Genomic DNA, 21,461 nt, shown 5'->3' with positions numbered 1-21,461 from the left:
GCTATCACAGAGTGTTTGTGGGAGGGGGTAGACCCAATTCTGGCCCAGCAACCATGGCTCCAACCTGAGTCACAGTGACCAGAGTCCAAGGAGAGATTTGATTCTTGCCCTTCTCCAGGAGCCCATTATCTGCTGGCTTACGGTTCCTCCCGCCTTTGATTCAAATCTGTTGGGGTGAGGGGATGCGTCCAGTGGTGGGATGAAGGCAGAGGTAGGGGAGATGGAGGCCTCAGCAGAAGAGTGGAGACCTTCCAAGGCTGGATGAGAGCCAGGAGGCTGAGGTGATGGGCAGTGGATGGTCAAAATGGTGCAACACTGCCTCCATCTGGGGCTGGTGTTTGATGTCCCATGTAAGTCACCTTGGATCTCTGTTGGTAGCCTTAATGTCCCCCAACACACACAATGGTTTGTTCTAAAATAGACTCCTCTCTTCCCTTCCCCAGAGCCGACTGTTCCAGCTCTGTGGCCTGCAACGGTTCGTTTGGGACAGGACTATCCCATTCTCAACACTTGACCCCTATCCCAGCTCCCAAGCCCTTGGTTGTGAGATGGGCAATTTCATGCCTTTGTCCAGTGGACTTTTCCATCTGTTGCTCCCCTGAATCATGACTAAGTGGACTCTTCCATTCCTGTCCACCACGGTCCTCACAATGGACCTCTCCTTCCCTATTCCTCCATGTTCCCCAGTTGACAGTTTCATCTCTGTCTCCTCCCACATACTCCCAAGTGGATCCCAGCCCCATGACCCTGAAGATCTTAGAAAGAGCAAAGGCCAAGGTGTCCAACCACCTGCAGAATCCTGCTCCAGGACTGGGGTGTACAGCATCCATCAGAATAAAAACTAGCAACATCCCCCACTAGACTATCACCTCCACATGGGCAGGGACAGTTGTTTATCTTGTTCCCAGACATCTCTCCAGCACCTAGAATGGCCCTTATTACACAGTACAAACCCATTAGGTGTTGGATGAATGAACCCTTTGACACAGCAATTCCACTTCTAAGAACGTGTCCTAAAGAAACACTCACACAGGTGCACAGGGTTGTGTGCACAAGAATGGGAGCAAACAACTGGGAAAAACTTGTAAATATTTATTAATTGTCAGTGACTGATGCAGGGTAAATGAATAATGGAGGTTTGTAGCATGGAGCACATGCTGAACAGGAAACAGAGTGAGACAGACTTGTCCACGACACGCTGCTAGTGGGGAAAAGCAGGTCAGAGATGCTCATAGTTGTACCGTGTGTGTGTGTGTGTGTGTGTGTGTGTGTGTGTGTAAATGCAGAGAAAAACATCTGGAATCAAACACCCAGAACTGGTCTCAGTAGTTGCATCTGGAGAGAGGGAGGCTAGTGCCGTTTTGTACAAAGAATACTTGACAATACTTGTTTTTCTAAGGTAGATGCATGGATACAAAGAGAGAAATACACATTAGGTATATGTCTTGCTCATCAACGCAACTCTAACATCTAGCAACATTTGGCACATAGTAAGAAAATTCATGTTTAACTTTTCACTGTTGTGAACTCTTTCTTTCACTTGCTATACAGCTGATGGCTAGGAGTTCACAGCCATGCCCATGTTCATGAAAGGCCACCAGGTTCTGCTTCTTATCATGGGCACTTGTCACATCCCTGAGGCTGAGGCATGGAAAGAGAAGGAAAATAAGTGGCGATGAGCTCCCATTGACTGAAAAATCACTACTTAACTCTGACCTGCATAGCCCTGTGCACTCCGATTCCACCTTGCCTTGTGGTCTATGTGCTCCTCCCGCTGCTCCTAAAGGCCAAACTTCTGCTCAGGCTACAGCAACTCCCTCATCTGTCCTATGAGTTTCTAGGCTAGAGGAAGGTGTGGCCTACACGCCAGTAGATGACCTGGGGTTTGGGAGCCCACAGCATCCTGGGGAGGGAAGATCTCTGGATATACAGAGCAGGGAGTAGAAAAAGCACAGGAAGCCTCCTCATTTAGCCTCAGAGCTGCATCCCAAGGGACAGGGAGAAAGGAATGATTTGGGAACAAGCAACAAGATGGGGTACAAGTACCATAAGAGAACAGTGCATTTTGCGGGGATGTGGGGATGGACTGAAAGGTCACTTACAGAGTTAGTCATCTTCTTCGGAATCACTGATCTCTTTATAGACCACCAAGTTCTTTCTTTCCCGCAGTCTGTGGGTCCAGACATTAATCTCCCTTCTCCTGTGTCCTGTGATGGAAAAGAGTTTGTAAATGGGGGTTGGGTGGGTTAGGGAGTGTTGGGCCCTGTTTTGTCAGATAAGGAAATGCCTCCTCCCTCCCAAGTGACCACAGGCCTTTTACATAGTCTTTTCCCCACACCTTCTGGCTCAGAGAGGCTGAGATACTAAACCTGCACCAACACACACCAAACGCCAGTTAGAGTTTTAGCTTCTGGCTCCTTCCATTGTCAGATTTAGATTCCCAACCTCTTTCCTCACCAGAACATTTATTCCGACCTTCTTTCATTCAGCATGTATTTGTTAAGGGCATATTGTATGCCAGGCATTGAGCTGAAGGTGGGGATAAAACTCCGAGTAAGATATGTTCCCAGGTTATCACGGACGGAATAATGACCTGAGCACCTTTCATGGCATCAGGGCTTGTAGACTCAACTGAACACTTTTTTTTGGGCTGCTCTGTGCGCGGCATGCAGGATCTCCACCAGGGATGGAAACCGTGCCCCGTGCAGTGCAAGCGTGGAGTCTTAACCACAGGACCGCCAGGGAAGTTCCTTGAATTGAACACCTTTGAATAACCTGTGAACTCTGATTCTTTATTTCCGTTTTATGGACTAGGAACTGGAGCTCAGAGAATTTGGAAGGCTTGCCCTGAGTTACACAGCTTTCATATCGATGAAACTCAAGTCTGTGACTCTGGAAGTCAATTTTTTTTGGCCTTGTTTTGTTTATTTATTTATTTAAAATGTTGAGCCTTCTTTTTAAATTTATTTATTTTTATTTTTGGCTGTGTTGGGTCTTTGTTTCTGTGCGAGGGCTTTCTCTAGTTGTGGCAAGCGGGGGGCCACTCTTCATCGCGGTGCGCAGGCCTCTCACTGTCGTGGCCTCTCTCGTTGCGGAGCACAGGCTCCAGACGCGCAGGCTCAGTAGTTGTGGCTCATGGGCCTAGTTGCTCCGCGGCATGTGGGATCCTCCCAGACCAGGGCTCGAACCCGTGTCCCCTGCATAAGCAGGCAGACTCCCAACCACTGTGCCACCAGGGAAGCCCCGTTTTGTTTATTTTTAATTTCTGGCTGTGCCATGCAGCTTGTGGGATCTTAGTTCCCTGACCAGGGATCGAAGCTGGGTTCCGGCAGTGAAAGCGCCAAGTCCTAACCATTGGACCACCAGGAAATTCCCTGGAAGTCAGTTCTAATGTTTCAGCTGGAGCTGGGTGAGCTCCTCAGCCCAGCCTGGCCCCAGGCCTGTCCAGGATCCATCTCCCACACCTAGCCCATGCACTTGAACATGGCCAGGGAAGCCAGAGGAGTTGTTCCCAAAGAGTTTCCTCTTACCTGATGTTTTCTTACTCTGCTGACCAGAGGTATTTGCTTTTCCCGGGGGGCACAGCTGTTCCTGAGCCTACTCTGAGCCTGATGTTACTGGTACTAACTTCGAAGGATTTTTTTTCTTTTTGGACTTCTTGGGCATCACCTTCTAAATGTGAAGGTCACATACAAAGAGTATCAATGGCATTTCTCGAGTGCTTTAGAGCTTACAAAGTGTCTTTGTGCGCAGTACCTTAATTAAAGTTCTCAACAAGTCTGGGAGATCATTATATTACCTGTACCTAAATTACAAGAAACCTGGGAAGTTAGAAGGAAAAGGAATGGTCTACATGAAGGGTGTTTCCAAGACTAGAATGCTTGTCTTCACACTCTTTCCAGACTGACACTCTCGCCAAGAGGAGTCTCCATGTGAGCAGGAGTGTGGTACATGGAAGATTTGGGGAAGCAGAGCACTCTTAACAATCCACGAGGTCTGTAAAGGTGAGGAGGGGCTTCTATAAAATATAAGGGATCGAATATAAGCTAGTAGACAGCTGCTGGGAGAGTAAATGGAACAATGTACAGAAGGGACAAAACACTGCTAGCAAATGGTGTGGGGGGATGAATATAGGGAAGGGAGAAGAAAGGAATGGTTCACGGAAATTCACGTAGACAGCCAAGAAAGTGGTGCCAGATGTGACATCCTGTCCTACCCTGGCAAGAACATTTCAATTGGAATTAAGCGAGGTGGTTCCTCTACCAATTCTACTGGTGTCAGGGTGTGTCACTGACCAACAACCTCAAGCTAACCTTCATTCAGCTCCTTTGTTTATGAAACAGTGAGCAATAACAGTATAACCAGCTCCCTCATTTATGAATCAGTGAACAATAACTGTAAAACAAGCTAAATGAAAGAAATTTCTGAGCTTACAAATGCTGTTTAAACGTGGTAATAATAAAAATGAATATGTTCTTTTATGATCCTTCTTTGAATTCTCTCCTCAACCGTGTCCACACTGGCAACGCACCCGCCAGATCCCTTTACCCTCTAAACTAGAGTTTAATCTGCAATTGTGGAAGAACTTATTCAAGAACCCTCTAAGGGTCCCCCTGGGCTGGGACTGAGGCTTCAGAGATGCCTCAGGTGCAGACAAGGCCCCGAAGGAGCTCACAGAAGGGAGGGGCCAACAGTCCAGGCGATTCCCAAGCAATGTGAAAGGGGCCCTTTGACTGAGCAGATGGGAGCTGGTACTTCCTGTTGTGAGACTGGGCATCTAAACAGAAGCATCAGCAGCATCTGCGAGTTTAGCCCTAGGGGAAATGCCTGAGCTTCGGAAACATACGAAAAATTCACGAATTTGGAAATGGTTTGGGGCTTTGGGTTAGACTACGACCACTGCCACTGTGGTCTCAAGCAAATTATTTAACATCTCTATACCACAATACCCGCATGTTTGTTATTATTATTTAATAATAATAATATCCTCATTATTATTTGGGGATAATAATAGTAGCAATGTCATAGAGGTTTTCTTAGGGACTAAATAAATTAATCCATGTGAATTGCCTAAAATAAGTCTGGCATCACTATGAAAACAAAAGAAGTATCAGCTATCACAACTGTTGTTAATTACTATTAAGCTCTCAATACTACATCAGGCATTGTGATAAAGAGATCAGGAAAGGGAGGCAGTGAGGGCCAGGTCATTCTCAATATTTTCCCACTTTTACCAATATTCACATCCATGGAGAGATAAACGGTCTCTGGTCCTCTGGATTTGGGAGGCAGTCACCTTCAGGTGTTTTCTCTCTCGCATGTTGGAAGCCTCCTGAGCAGGTTCATCTAAAAGAAGGTGACAGGGGCTTCCCTGGTGGCGCAGTGGTTGAGAGTCCGCCTGCTGATGCAGGGGACACGGGTTCGTGCCCCAGTCCGGGAAGATCCCACATGCCGTGGAGCAGCTGGGCCCGTGAGCCATGACCGCTGAGCCTGCGTGTCCGGAGCCTGTGCTCCGCAACGGGAGAGGCCACAACAGTGAGAGGCCCGCGTACAGCAAAAAAAAAAAAAAAAAAAATTAAAAAAAAATAACAATAAAAGAAGGCGACAAATCAGAATTTTTCTTTGTTGGTAAATATTCCCAAACTGCAGAGAGACTCCTGTAGTATCAGAATTCTGCAGCAGAGGGTTATGAGTCCACTCACCGTCAAGGAGTTACTTTGAGACAAGCCTCTGAATTATAACGGTTTATACATTTATTTGCAGCATCAATTCATAATTTTCCTTCTGATGATTTATAAAAAGCGAACTAAACCCCATCACTGCCTCATCCTATTCACTACATATTTCTTACTTGTTTCCCCAAAGAATTAAATAGACTGGTCTTTAACCAAAAATCACTGTATACTTAAAATGGTGAATTTTATAGTATGCCTCAATGAAACTGTTAAGTGTATGATGAACCATGGATGATTTAATCCAGCGGTTCTGGGATGTTTCCAGTATAAGAACACCTCTTAAATGTCAAGAACTTTGTAGATACTCAAGCACTGGATTTTCAGTCCTCTCGCAGTAATTTTGGGAGCTTGTGGAATCTGTCCTGTTTAGCTGGAGAGTCAAAGGTCTATTGGAGACACTTTGAACATTCTGACCCTGTCTTCTTACAACTGTGCTGTCAGAGCAAAAGAGCAAGTGAACGTATCCTATCCCCTTTTTAAGTGAGTACATACACTGCTGAAATTCACAAAGATATCTAGAATCTGTCACTTTTTTAACCCTACGTTGCCTCTGCTCACTGACAAGTAGGAAAGGTCAATGTGCAGAGGACTGCTCTCTCAGACTCTCTCTCAAACTCAACACATAGAATCAGGTTCAATTAGGAGTGAGACAACTATTTGGTTTTGGTAAAAAACACAGAGAAATAGCCATATGTCATTACATAATGTTAATCACTTTCTCTCTTAAGATAGTTATCCAATACCTATGCTCTATTATTTTAGAAGTTTTGGGTAGATTTACACTTTAAATTTTCCCCATCTGGACCCCAAAGTAGACAGGCTTCAGGAGACCCTTTTCTGTCACTTACGCAGATTCCTGGGGTTCTGATCTTTAGAATCATGCCCGTTGGATTTTGTGGCTCGTTTTTTAGGACACATGAAAGTTGGTAGGGTAGTCTTGAGACCTAGAATGATGCAAAATATTTGTTTCTTAACAGGCAACCTGAGAGGAGGGTTGAATGCTGTGACACAGCACCAACAGTAAAGCTAATCAGCTGGGGGAGGGGGGTTCTGAATCAGGGCCAGTGGGAGAGAAGTGCACAGGATCCAGGACAGATCATCTCTGTGGCCACTCCCAGTCCACAGCCTTGCACAGGACATATCAGTAAAAGAGAAGAATGCCTGGAAGCTGCCCTGGGATTTCTTCCCACACAAAAGGACAAATGTGGGACAATTGCCACAGCCTAAGAAGAAGCCATGGCATGTAAAGAGGGATGGTCATTTGTTCCCAGCCTTGTCTGGACGCAGAACTTCCTGTTACCTAGATCAGTCATGATGTCATAGTTTCTCTTCATATACACATAGGTGATTTTCTCTGAGTAACCCAGATCTGCCCATTCTTTCTTAGAGAAGTATTTGGAAATATCCTTGAAAGCCTAGAAAAGAAAGAAGAATAAATCCTAGCAATGACTCAGCTAAACATGTCTGACACTCAGCCAGGAACTCTTCCTTGGCTGCAGGACCTCCATGTTAGATCTGTAAACTGGAGATAATAATCCTTCCTGGCTGATGTCATGGCTAACTGACAGAACATGGGTAACGTTGCCTAGGTTCTCACCTGGCATGCAGTAGGTGCTTAAGGCTGGTGGCATCCTCTCCTCTCACCTTCTGGAATAGACTGAGAGTCAACCAATCCAGTACAAGGTCACAGATCTTGTACCCAGGGATGCTAGGCAAGGACAGAGTGAGGGTGGGAAGCTCTGGATGTCCTCGTGACATGCTGCTCCTTGTTCCCAGTGCCTCTGACCTCCTCTCCTCAGAAATCTAGCCACCCTACACTGTCCCCTGGTCCACTCCTCTGCCCCCTCCAGATCACCTCACCTTGGAGTTCTTCTCTGATTTCTGGCTATCTTCCCTGGGGCTCTTTTCAAAGGACCTGCCTCTGTTCATGGTCCTGGGATTGGTCTGATCTCGAGGAACACATCCTGGATCTGTCCAGCCACAAGGCCAAAAGTTCTGTTGGGAGAGAAAGTGCTGAGGGAAGGCCACACTCAGTTAGTCACCTGTAATTAAGGTTCTACTTTTCTCCATCCTTGGCTTATCTGTCCCTGAGTAAGGACATGGGGGTGGGGAAATAAGATGAGAATAGGGGGCTGGAGGTCTCTGGGAGAAGGACTGATTAGGGATGACATGTTTTCTGTGGGCATGATCAAAGCAGCATTGAGTCTTTGAGGGGGGTTACTGTTGTTAGTAGTTTTCCTGGAGTTCGGCTTATCCTGAAGGAAAGATATGAAGACCCTTGTTGGGGAAGCAGTGAAGTGAATGTATAGTTTTACTGAGGGGGGATGTTTTGAGGCAAAGCGGGGGAGGTAAGTCCCGGAGATCATATGGTGTCTCTGACTGAAGGGTTTCAGTTTTCAGGCAGAGGGATGTGGGGTTTTGCTCTGTTGAAAAGAAATGAAGATCCCTAACATGAGTGAATTTAAAGGTTATTACTAAGGCCAAATCAATAAAGTCAGAAATGAAAAACGAGAAGTTACAACCAACACCACAGAAATACAAAGGATCATAAGAAATTACTATAAAAACTATACACCAATAAAATGGACAACCTAGAAGAAACAGACAAATTCCTAGAAATGTACAATCTCCCAAGATGGAACCAGGAAGAAATAGAAAATATGAACAGACCAAATACCAGTAATGAAATTGAATTAGTAATTAAAAACTCCCAAAAGACAAAAGTCCAGGGCCAGATGGCTTCACACATGAATTCTACCAAACATTTAGAGAAGAATTAACATCTATCCTTCTCAAGCTATTCCAAAAAATTGTAGAGGAAGGAATACTTCTGAACTCATCCTATGAGGCCAGCATCACCCTGATACCAAAACTAGAGAAAGATATCACAAAAAAAGAAAATTAGAGGCCAATATCAGTGATTACTATAGATGCAAAAACGCTCAACAAAATATTAGCAAACCGAATCCAACAATACATTAAAAGGATCAAACATCATAACCAAGTGGGATTTATCCCAGGGATGCAAGGATGGTTCAATATCTGAAAATCAATCCATGTGATATACCACATTAACAAATTGAAAAATAAAAATCATAAGATCATCTCAATAGATTGATGCAGAAAAAGCTTTTAACAAAATTCAACATCCAATTATTATAAAAACTCTATACACACTTTATAAAAAAAAGTGGGTATAGAGGAAACATACCTCAACATAATAAAGGCCATATATAATAAGCCCATAGCTAACATCATACTCAACAGTGAAAAGCTAGACATTTCTCCAAAGAAGACATACAGATGGCCAAAAAGCACATGCAAAGATGCTCAACATCATTAATTATTAGAGAAATGCAAATCAAAACTACAATGAGGTATCACCTCACACAGGTCAGAATGGCCATCATCAAAAAATCTACAAACAATAAATGCTGGAGAGGGTGTGGAGAAAAGGGAATATTGGTGGAAATGTAAATTGGTACAGCTACTATGGAGAACAGTATGGAGGTTCCTTAAAAAACTAAAAATAGAGTTACCATATGATCCAGAAATCCCACTCCTGAGTATATACCTGGAGGAAACCATAATTCAAAAAGATACATGCACCCCGATGTTCATAGAAGCACTATTTACAATAGCCAAGACATGGAAGCAACCTAAATGTCCATCGACAGAGGAATGGATAAAGAAGATGTGGTACATATATACAATGGAATATTACTCAGCCATAAAAAAGAACAAAATATAACATTTGCAGCAACATGGATGGAACTAGAGATTGTCATACTGAGTGAAGTAAGTCAGACAGAGAAGGACAAATATTGTATGATATAGCTTATATGTGGAATCTAAAAAAATGGTACAAAGGAATTTATATATAAAACAGAAATAGTCACAGATGTAGAAAACAATTTTATGGTTACCAGGGATAAAGTGGGGAGGGATAAATTGGGAGACTGAGATTGACATAAACACACTACTCTATGTAAAATAGATAACTAATAAAGACCTACTATATAGCACAGGGAACTCTACTCAATACTCTGTAATGATCTATATGGGAAAATAGTCTAAAAAAAGAGTTGATATATGTATATGTATATACACATACACTTTGATGTACAGCAGAAAGTAACACAACATTGTAAATCAACTATACTCAAGAAAAGTTTAAAAAAACAGTGAAAAGCTGAAAGCATTTCCTCTAAGATCAGGAATGTGACAAGGATGCCCACTCTTGCTACTTTTATTCAACATGGTATTTGAAGTCCTAGCCACAGCAATGAGATAAGAAAAAGAAATAAAAGGAATCCAAATCAGAAAGAAAGAAGTAAAACTGTCACTATTTGCAGATGACATGATACTACACATAGAAAATCCTAAAGATGCCACCAAAATAATGACTAGAGCTCATCAATGAATTCATTAAGTTGAAGGCCACAAAATCAATATACAGAAATTTGTTGCATTTCTATACAATAAAAATGAACTATCAGTGGGGACTTCCCTGGTGGTCCAGTGGTTAAGTGTCCACCTTCCAATGCAGGGGATGTGGGTTCGATCCCTGGTCAGGGAACTAAGATCCCACATACCGCAGGGCAACTAAGCCCGGGTGCCACAACTACTGAGCCTGCGTGCCACAACAAGAGAGCCTTGTGCTGCAACTACAGAGCCCACATGCCCTGGAGCCTGTGCTCCACAACTACAGAGCCCATGGGCTCACAACTAGAGAGCCTGCACATTGCAACTACTGAGCCCGTGTGCCCTGGAGCCTGCATGCCACAACTAGAGAAGCCCATGCACTGCAACTACTGAGCCCACACGCCCCAACTAGAGAGCCGGTGCACTGCAACTACTGTGCCCACATGCTCTGGAGCCTGCACACCACAACTAGGGAGAAGCACGTGCACTGCAACAAAGAGCCCACGTGCCACAACGAAAAATCCCACGTGCGGCAACTAAGACCCAATGCAGCCAAAAATAAATAAATAAAAATTTTTAAAAAACAATGAAAGAAAGAGAAATTAAGGAAATAATACCATTTACATTTGCATCAGAAAGGATAAAATACCTAGGAACAAATATAACTAAACAGGTAGAAGACTTGTACTTGGAAAACTATAAGGCACTGGTGAAAGAAACCGAAGACTACACAAACAGATGGAAAGAATCTTGTATTGGATGAATTAATATTGTTAAAATGACCATACTACCAAAGGCAATCTACAGATTTGATGCAATCCCTATCAAAATACCAATGGCATTTTTCAAAGAACTTGAACAAATTAATTAATTAATCATTTATTTATTTATTTTTGCTGCACCACATGGCATGCAGGATCTCAGTTCCCTGACCAGGGATTGAGCCTACACCCCTGCAGTGAAAGCACAGAATCTTAACCACTGGACCACCAGGGAAGTCCTTAGAACAAATAATTTAAAATTTTTATGGAAACCCAAAAGACCCCAAATAGCCAAAATATTCTTGAGAAAGAAGAATAAAGCTGGAGGTATCACACTCCCAAATTAGTAGCTGGAGGTATCTTCAGACTATACTACAAAGCTAAAGTAATCAAAACAGTATGGTACTGGCACAAAAACAGACACATAGATCAATGGAACAGAATAGAAAGCCCAAAAATAAACCCACACACATATGGTCAATTAATCTATGACAAAGGAAATAAAAATATACAAGGGGGGAAAGACAGCCTCTTCAATAAGTGGTGCTAGGAAAATTGGAAAGCTACATGTAAAAGAATGAAATTAGAACATTTTCTCACACCATATACAAAAATAAATTCAAAATGGATTAAAGACCTAAATGTTAGACCAGAAACCATAAAACTCATAGAAGAAAACACTATGACATAAATTGTAGCAATATTTATTTGGACCTGTCTCCTACAGCAAAGGAAACAAAAACAAAAATTAAAAAATGGGATCTAGGACTTCCCTGGTGGCACAGTGGTTAAGAATCTGACTGCCAATGCAGGGGACATGGGTTCGAGCCCTGGTCCAGGAAGATCCCACATGCTGTGGAGCAACTAAGCCTGTGCACCACAGCTACTGAGCCCATGCTCTAGAGTCCATGACCACAACTGCTGAGCCCGTGTGCCACAACTACTGAAGCCTGCACACCTAGAGCCCATGGTCTGCAACAAAGAGAAGCCAACACAATGAAAAGCCCTGAGGCCCTGCTCGCCTCAACTAGAGAAAGCCCACATGCAGCAACGAAGACCCAAAGCAGCCAAAAATAAAAATAAATAAATAAATTTATTTAAAAAAATGGGACCTAGTTAAACTTAAAAGCCTTTGAGCAGCAAAGGAAACCACTGACAAAACAAAAAGACAACCTACTGAAAGAGAGAAAATATTTGCAAATGATATGACTGATAATGGGTTAATATCCAAATTACATAAAGAGCTTATACAACTCAATATATTAAAAAACCCAAACAACCCTATTTAAAAATGGGCAGAAGAACTGAATAGACATTTTTCTGAAGAAGACATACAGATGGCCAACAAGCCCATGTAAAGATGCTCAATATCGCTAATCATTAGAGAAATACAAATCAAAACCACAAAGAGATATTGCCTCACACCTGCCACAGTGACTACCATCAAAAAGACCACAAACAACAAACACTGGGGAGGATGTGGAGAAAAGGGTACCCTTGTACATTGTTGGTGGGAATGTAAATTGGTACAGCCACTGTGGGAAACAGTATGGAGGTACATCAAAAAACTAAAAATAGGACTACAATATGACCCAGCAATTCCACTCCTGGGCATATATCAAAAAAAAAAACAACCCAAAAACTTTCATTTGAAAAGACACATGCACCCCAATATGCATAGCAGCATTATTTACACAGCCAAGATATGGAAAGCAATCTAAGTGTCCATTAACAGAAAATGGATAAAGCTGTGGTATATTTAGACAATGGAATACTACTCAGCCATAAAAAAGAATAAAATTTTCTCATTGGCAACAACATGTATGGACCTGGAGTATACTATACTTAGTGAAATAAGTCAGACAGAAGAAGACAAATACTGTATGTTATCACTTATATGCAGAATTAAAAAAATAAAACAAATGAATATAACAAAAAAGAAACAGACTCACAGATATGGAGAACAAACTAGTGGTTACCAGTGAGGAGAGGGAAGAGGGGAGGGGAAAAACAGGGGTAGGTGATTAAGAGATAAAAACTGCTATGTAGGGCCTCCTTGGTGGGGCAGTGGTTGAGAGTCCGCCTGCTGATGCAGGGGACACGGGTGCATGCCCTGGTCCGGGAAGATCCCACATGCTGCGGAGCAGCTGGGCCCGTGAGCCATGGCCGCTGAGCCTGCGCGTCGGGAGCCTGTGCTCCGCAACGGGAGAGGCCACAACAGTGAGAGGCCCGCATACCGCAAAAAAAAAAGGAGTATAATCAATTAAAATATTGAATCATTATGTTATATGCCTGAAATTAATATAATATTGTAAATCAACTATACCTTGATTTTAAAACGGCTATTACTACGTTATTTGAAAATTATTAGAGTGAAGAGAGCTGGAATCTCTGAGATTGTAGGACCACCCATCACTCAGGCTGAGAATGTAGGAAGTTTCAATGAAGCAGTCTGGCGCACCCCAAACTGATGGCATTGGGAGTCTCTCGGGGGGGGGGGTCTTAGGCTAAGAACATTGCTTCTTTATCCCAGAGAAGGCGATAAAAGAGTCCCTTAGGCAAAGGCTATTATCTCTGGTTGAGGAAATGTAGGGGCGTCTGGCTGATTTGGGGGTTTCTGGGGCTGAGGGGTGTTTTGCTTCCCTCAGGAAGAGCAATTAGGGAGTCTCACAGACTGAAGACAGTTTTAGTTTTATGTCTGCCTGACGGGGATTACCCCAAAAGGCTTTAAGTCGTCTCTCAGTCCTAACAATCTTGAGGATGTTGGGAGGTACAGAAAATACCCAACCACATTAATTACCAGCAGGAGCTCTTGGTTTTTCTACTTGCTCCCCCCCTTAACCTGTCTAGGGTGGCCCTCAGAGAGAACTTACCTCGGAGGTGAAGCGGCAGTGAAGCATTGCTCGACAATGAGATGAAATCCCAGAATTCAACTGCCCAAGAACAATCAACTAATCAGAGCCGTTAATGAACGTGATCTGGCCAATCGGAGATCAGGAAAGTAGGTGGAGCAAGTGAGGCGGTAGTGGGATTTGTCAGTCCAGGCTCCTCGCCTTTTCGAAGTTGGCGGAGATTTCGAATTTCCGGCTTGAAGCAAGATTGCTTCCCACCAGAATTGGCCACTCGAGGTTCTGTAGGCCTGTGAGCACGCATGCTCAGATGTTACTTTTGCATTCAGCTTACATTTTTCTACCCTCTGCTGTTTAATTTTAATAAATGGTATATCTGAGGCAGGCTGCCATCTCAAATCCTTCCCATCAGTCTCCAATTTCCTCAGATATGGGGTCTTTCCTAGGGCCTCCTAGGACCTCTCTAATAACTTAAAAATTTTAAACTTAAAGAAAAAAAACCTGTTTTCGATATGTGCGTTTTCGATATGTGCTTTTTCTGGAAGACCCGATAACCAGAAACATGCTTTATCCCTTAATACTAATATTTACAATAATAGTATCAAAAAGAATACCCATGTAATTGGGGCTTGCTGCGTACCTCAGGGGGCCCGGAAGTCACTTTTTTCTAGGAAGTCTTTCCTACACCCACCCCCAATAGGTCCCCAATAGTGCCTCCAATATCCCCTGGGCTTTCCATCACAGCCCTGATCTAAGTTCCTCCTCCTTCTTAGGGCAAGGAGGACAGGGCAATGACCCATGTGCCAAGCACAAAGCCATTTATGTGCATCATTCCATTTAATTTTCACAACTGCTCCTTAAGTACTGTTATCATCCCCTGTGTGCAGATGCTGAGACTGAGGTGCTGAGAGTTAAGCAACCTGGTCAAGGTCACAGGATCAGTAGGTAGCAGAACTGGAGTTCACCCCCGAGTTGAATTGAGTCCAAAGTCTGTGCTTTTACTTACTCTTCTATATTGCCTCAAATATTTGTTGGTTGGTTGAATGAATGAATGAATCTTAAAATTACAAAGGACCTTTAACATAATTTACTTAATCTTCTATAATCACACATAATTTTATGTGGCTGCTGTAACAAATTATCAGAAACTTTGTGGCATAAAACAATAGAAATGTATGTATGCATTATTTTTTTGGTTTTTAAAAACATCTTTATTGGAGTATAATTGCTTTACAACGTTGTGCTTATTTCTGCTGTATAACAAAGTGAGTTAGCTATATGTACGCCTATATCCCCATATCCCCTCCCTCTTGAGCCTCCCTCCCACCCTCCCTATCCCACCCCTTTAGGTGGTCACAAAGCACCGAGCTGATCTCCCTGTGCTATACGGCTGCTTCCCACTACCGATCTATTTTACATTTGGTAGTGTATGTATGTCAATGCTACTCTCTCACTTCGTCCCAGCTTACCCTTCCCCCTCCCCGTGTCCTCAAGTCCATTCTATAGCAGGTCTGCATCTTTATTCCCTTCCTGCCCCTAGGTTCTTCATGACCATTAAAAAATTTTTTTTTAGATTCCATATATATGTGTTAGCATATGGTATTTGTTTTTCTCTTTCTGACTTACTTTGCTCTGTATGACAGGCTCTAGGTCCATCCACCTCACTACAGATAACTCAATTTCATTTCTTTTTATGGCTGAGTAATATTCCATTGTATATATGTGCCACATATTTATCCATTCATCTGTTGATGGACACAGGTTGTTTCCATGTATGTATGTTTTTGAATGTTTCAGTGAAATATTCTGACCTTTATTTCTCACAGTTCTGGAGGCCAGAAGTCTGAAATTAGTTTCTCTGGGCTGAAATCAAGGAGTCAGCTGGGCTGCACTCCTTCCAGAGGCTCTAGGAAAGAATCTTCTTGTTGCCTCTTCCAGCTTCTGGTGGCTGCCAGCATTCTTTGGCTTGTGGCTGCATCATTCTAATCTCTGCCTCCATGGTTATATTGCCTTCTTCCCTGGTCTGTGCCAAATCTCCCTCTGCTTTCCCCTGATAAGGACACTTATGATACATTTAGGGCCCACCCAGATAATCCAGGATAATCTCCCTATCTCAAGATCATTAATGTAATCACATCTGCAAAGTCTTTTCTATTGTTGTTGAAAGGTAATACTCATAGGTTCCAGGAATTAGGATGTGGCTATCTTTTGGGGGGGCCTGCTATTAAGTCTCCTCTCGGGTCCCCAAGGATTCATGTCCATCCCACATGCAAAATACATGCACTCCATCCCCAAGTCCCCAAATTCTCAATCCATCACACTATCAGCTCAAGTCTAAAATCTCATCTAAATATCATCAGCTCAAGAGTACCAAATATCATCTTCTAAAATAGATATGGGTGGTACTCTGGGTACATCCATCCTGGGGCAAAATTCCTCTTTGGACTTGGACACCAGAAAACAAATTAACTGTTCCTAAAATACAGTGGTGGGACAGGCATAGAATAGTAGCTATAGACATTATCATTTCAAATAAGAGAAATGGAAGCAAGAAGGAGTCATTGGTCCTAAGCAATTTTGAAATCTAGCAGGGAAAATTCCATTGGGTTTCAAGGCCTGGGAATAATCCTCTGTGACTTGAGGCTCTGTCCTATGGACCTACAGCTCTGCCCTCAGAGTCATTCTTCCTTTCTCTTGAAGTGTGGCATATGTTTGTAATTGAGTAGTTTTATCAGCCTTTTTGATGCCTGTAGAATTTTGGGAGTCTGGCAGTCTTTCCTTCATTTTTTCTTGCCTCTGTTTCGTTCAGTTCAATCTGTCCATGTTTCTGAAGATATAACATAAAAAATTGTGTGAGTCTCCCACGTATGTCCAGAGATTCACACCATTAGACCAGATGGTCCTCCATATATCTTTCCTAGATTATCCTAGCTCTATTCCTGGGTATGGCTGAGATGGTTGAAGAGATTCACGAGTCACACATCTAAATCTCTGCAGTACTAGCAAACACAGCCACACTCTTGACTTTCTCTCCAGAGTGCACCTTTCTGAGAATGAATCTATTAATTTAATGTCTTTTGCAATCTAGATAGACTGAGAATTCCCCAAATTATCAAATCCTAGATCCCTTTTGCTTAACCATTTTTCCCTCAATTTACCTCATTCCTTTGACATTTTACTATATGCAGCAAGAATAAATCAGACCACACCTTCAACACTTTGCTTGGAAATCTCCTCAGCTAAATATCCAAGTTCATTTCTTACAAGTTCTGATTTCCACACAACTGTAGGACACAACTCACTAAGTTTTCTGCCAGTGTAACAAGGATTGTCTTTCCTTAAGTTTCCAATAACATGTTCCTCATTTGCTTCTGAGCCCTTATCAACAGCACCTTTAATGTTCATATTTCTACGATTTTGCTTATGACAATATATATATTCTCTAAGATGATGTAGGTTTTCTCTTCCATGCTCCTCACTTCCTTCTGAGATCTCACCAGAATCACCTTCAAAGTTGTTATTTCTACTGACAGTCTTTTCAGTTCAATCTAGGACATTTCTATTAAGCTTCTCAACATTCTTCTAGCTTCTACCCATTAGCCAATTCCAAAGCCACTTTCATATTTTTAGATATTTGTTACAGCAGCATTCCACTTTTAGGTAGCAAAATCAGGTATTAGTTTCTTGTGGCTGCTGTAACAAGTGACCACAAACTTGGTGACATAAAACAATAGAGCTTTATTTTCCCACAGTTTGGAGGTCATAAACCTGAAATCAGCATCACTGGCCTAAATCAAGGGTGTCAGAAGGGCTGTACTCTATCTACAGGTTCTAGGGAGAATTCATTTTTTGCCTCTTTCAGCTTCTGACTACTCACATCATTCCTTGGCTTCAGGTGGCATTATTCCAATCTTGAAGGCCAGCATCCTCAGATCTCTCTATTCCATTATCACATTGCCTTCTCCTCTGTGTATCTCTTCAAATCTCTCTCCACCTTTCTTCCTTCCTTCCTTCCTTCCCTCCCTTCCTTCCCCCCTTCCTCCCTCCCTCCCTCCCTTCCACGTTCAGTTTTTATTTTCTCTAAAAATTGAGGTAAAGGGAACTCTTTAGAAAAAGAAACAATCTGCATGATTGAAAATGGAGGTCCTAACTTACACAGTGTTATATGTCAATTATATCTCAATAAGGCTGGCAATATTTTTTACCTTAAAAAAAGAACTGGAAAAAGAAAATGGGAAGGTCCAGCTTCATACAGTGGCTTCAGGATGCTCAGAGGAAGGAACTAAAGTTGGCCAAGGTTAGCCAAGATTTTCCTGAGTTGTCTAGACTCAAGAGATGCGACTAGAGAAAAGAGAAGAGAAGAAGAAGAAGAAAAGAGAGAGAAGAAGAAAAGAGAAAACAGATCAGTCAAAAGTTTGAGTCTTACAGTCCCTGGAAATACGTAACCCTGATGCTCCTGTCACCTCAGCTGAAAATGTTCGCTGGCATTTCTGGTATTGATGAAGAAATTGCCCCCAATTTCCCAGGCTCTTCTGCCTTCCCCATGCCCACCTGGGATCTTCCCAGTCCTCCTGCCCCAAGAGAGCACTCCATGAAATTATTGGAGAAGAATCCTCTGCAGTTGTGAGCATCTCATGCTGTAAGCCAGCTTCACAAGAGCGTTGGGTGTGCCAAGGTAAGGGTCAGGAGAATCAGAACAGGGCAGGGTTTGCAACAGCAGTAAACCAGAAGGAAAATCTTTCAGGATGGCCCTTCTCCTTGGTCCCCTTTCATTATGGCATGGACTTGGCCTGATAAGGCTGTGGCTCTTCCACCAGCTCTACTCCCACTGGATATCTAGAAGCTCACAGCTGACGTTCCACAGGCACTCAGCCATTTTGTTACTTCAGGCCCTTGGAGATACCCAGGTCCTCTTGCCGTCATTGAAGTACTTGGCACTCAGGGGCTCCAGGCCCTCAGTTATGGCACAGTGCAGTCTGGTCTGCGCCCCCTTCTCCCACACCAATTTGAAAAAGAGGGAGAAGAGCTGCCAGAGCAGGCACAGCAAGAAAGAGTATTGGACAAGCTCAGAGTGGACCATGCCTGGGTGCACTGCATACAGGGTGGCCCCCATCCGTTGGAGCCTCTTGGCCAGCTCCCAAGTAAAAAGTATATTGGCCATTTTGCTGTGGCAATATGCAAAGCCCCAGCTGTAGCACTTCTCACTCTCAAGGTCCTGGAAGTGAATCTTGTCAACATGGTGAGCCACCGATGACAGGTTCACCATCTGTGCAAGAGCAGACTCTTTCAGCTGCTCCAGGAGAGAGCAAGTGAGAAGGAAGTGGCCCAGGCAGTTGATTCCCAGGTGGGTTTCAAAGCTGTTAGCTGTCTTGGAATATGGACACATCATCATTCCTGTATTGTTGATCAGAATATGGAGCTGCTTTTGCACTGCCAGAAGGCTTTCAGCAAAAGCTCGGATGGATTTGGTACTGGATAGGTCCAGTTTCCACACCAGCACCTGGGAGTTCTTTGTATTAGCTCAGATTTCACTAGCAGCAGATTCCCACTTCAGTACATCTCAGCAGGCAATGCATACTCCTCTGCGAGTGAGCTCCCTGGCCGTCTCCTTACTGATGCCCATGTTGGCTCCAGTGATCACCACTATCTTCCTGGGAAGCTGCACATTTGTTCTCCAAATCTCACCAGCAAAGAACTTCCTAATGGACAGAGCTATCACATACAGGAAAGAAAGGAGGGAGGTGAGTAGTCCTAAGATAACCAGCATCTTTTCAACTTCTTTAGTTGCTGCTGCTTTAGCAAAAGCAGCTTCGACTCCAATTCTGGCTCCAACCCCTGGTCTGGCTCCAATTCTTGGCTGCTTCTCTCTGCTTCTCCCTCCCACTCCCTTATCTCCTCTCTCTCCTGGACTCTGGGCATCTCTTATGCATCCCTTATGAAGATACATGTAGTTGCATTTAGGACCCACCCAGATAATCCAGGATAATCTCCACATCTCAACAGCCTTAACTTAATCATATTTGCAAAGAACCATTTTCCAAGTAAGGTAACATTTACAGTGTCCAGGAACTATGACCTACTATCTTTGGGGGCCATTATTCTGCCTACTGCAAGGAGTAAGTCAGATGCCTTGTTCTGAAGTTCTGGGGTCACTGGGTTTGGAAAGGAGTGACTGGAGCTCTTTGAGGCCGAATGGGGTGGAAGACAGTGCAGCCTGGTGGGAGGGATGTGGGCTCTGTAGGCAAACAGACCTGAGTTCACTTCCCTGCCCCAACACCTGATGACTGAGTGACCTTGGGCAAGTCACTCAACCTCCCTGACTTTCCATTTCCTCCTCTGTGAAATGAGGTAATAACTGCACCTCCCTCACAAGGCTATTGTAACTTGTGCTTGTAAAGCACTTAGCATAGGGCTAGGCACATAGTGAGTAATCTACGAACATTGACTGTTGTTATTATTGACTGATGAACATGGTGATAATAATACCATGCATGTATTGTGCGCTTACTCTGTTTTGGGTTCACAAGAAACCCAAATGCTCCCAGGAGCATGTGATATAGATGTCACAGATGTAGATTCAAGAGGCCAGAATTTGCCTAAGGTCAGACAGTCAACAAATAGTAGAGGGAGGAATGAAGACCATGTTTGGCTAATCCTTCACCACAATGCTAGTCTCCACCCCATGAGGAGACTGTAAACCCCAGCACCTGCAGAGAGCACGTGTAAATGAGGAATACATCTACAAGTAGGAAAGCCTGTGGCCAGTTGTGTGGAGGGACTTGCCTACTGTCAGGGCTACAGACTATAGTGTGAGAAACCAGGATGGTGGAAGTCTCTGTGCTCAGCACTTTTCCAACAAGGGAACAGGAGAGACTCTGTGCTGGTGGTGGTGACAGACCCCTGTGTGAGGGCAAGGCCTGCACCAGGACCCAGGATGCTGTGGACCTTCTGACTCCAGGATGGATGAATGAAAAGGCCAGCATTATGTGGCTGTGGGAGTTTCCCATATTGTCTAGAATATTGTTCATTGAGCTGAAGATTCTTTTGCTCTATAGTATATTTCCACTTCTCTTTTAAAAGAGTAAACTTTATATTGAAGTATAACATAAAGATGGAATTTTGCACAAATCATAACTATATCACTTGAGAGAAGCGGGGGAACTCAGAATCTGAGAGTTGGTGTTAAAGATAAATCATTGCTGCCGGGTATGAGATCAGAAAAATATATCTGCCAGTTTTATATCTCAACATCTTAGACTTTCTTGCATGTATTTCTGGCATGACTGATTATACAGATTGCTGCTATCTATGACGTTTTTTAAAAACAGCTTAATTGAGGTATAATTGACATACAGTAAATTGTACATATTTAAAGTATACAATTTGATAAGTTTATATTATATATAAATATATTCACCATAATCAAGTTAGTAAGCATTCATCACTCTCTCATCCCCACTTGCATACACCTAATCAAGCACTGATTTGCTCTCTGTCACTGAAGATTAATTTGCATTTTATAAGGTTTCATGTAAATAGAAACATACTCTATGTACCCCTGGTTGTCTGTCTTCCTTCACTCAGTATAATTATTTTGAGATTTATCCATGTTGTGTAGTATGGACTCCAATTTGTTTATTCAGTCACCTGTTTTTTAAAATATTTATTTATTTATTTATTTGGTTGCACCG

The 21,461-nt window shown here is 43.0% G+C and overlaps 1 protein-coding gene and 1 pseudogene across 3 annotated transcripts; both read right to left on the bottom strand.

The window, feature by feature from the left end:
• Positions 1-1,547: 1,547 nt before the first annotated feature.
• Positions 1,548-13,829, bottom strand: LOC307180974 (protein SSX1-like). Of its 2 annotated transcripts, none has more exons than XM_079911667.1 (6): positions 13,795-13,829; positions 7,596-7,748; positions 7,036-7,150; positions 6,584-6,679; positions 2,103-2,207; positions 1,548-1,641 (listed from the first exon to the last, which is right to left on the bottom strand). In XM_079911667.1, exons 1-5 carry the CDS (start codon positions 13,819-13,821, stop codon positions 2,107-2,109), a joined length of 492 nt encoding a protein of 163 aa, XP_079767793.1. In that variant the 5' UTR covers positions 13,822-13,829; the 3' UTR covers positions 1,548-1,641; positions 2,103-2,106. The 2 variants fall into 2 exon arrangements, with proteins under 2 accessions (XP_079767793.1, XP_079767794.1); XM_079911668.1 differs by having other exon boundaries at positions 7,596-7,730; positions 13,795-13,813.
• Positions 13,830-18,589: 4,760 nt separating this feature from the next.
• Positions 18,590-19,537, bottom strand: LOC307180482 (retinol dehydrogenase 12-like; annotated as a pseudogene). Its single transcript has one exon. The product of its transcript is annotated as a retinol dehydrogenase 12-like (transcript).
• Between the last annotated feature and the right edge of the window lie 1,924 nt (positions 19,538-21,461).

This window comes from Stenella coeruleoalba, assembly GCF_951394435.1.
Source record: "Stenella coeruleoalba genome assembly, chromosome: X".
Classification (NCBI taxonomy): domain Eukaryota; kingdom Metazoa; phylum Chordata; class Mammalia; order Artiodactyla; family Delphinidae; genus Stenella; species Stenella coeruleoalba.
This window is presented reverse-complemented; position numbering and strand designations above follow the sequence as displayed.

What these genes read in the sequence shown, in the direction of transcription:
- LOC307180974 (XM_079911667.1), bottom strand. Translation starts at nt 13,821, where the DNA reads ATGCTTCACTGCCGCTTCACCTCCGAG. An exon ending in ACTGCCGCTTCACCTCCGAG is followed by an intron (nt 7,749 to 13,794) that starts GTAAGTTCTCTC and finishes GCCTTCCCTCAG; the next exon opens with CACTTTCTCTCCCAACAGAA. An exon ending in TCAGAACCCCAGGAATCTGC is followed by an intron (nt 2,208 to 6,583) that starts GTAAGTGACAGA and finishes TTTCCATCACAG; the next exon opens with GACACAGGAGAAGGGAGATT.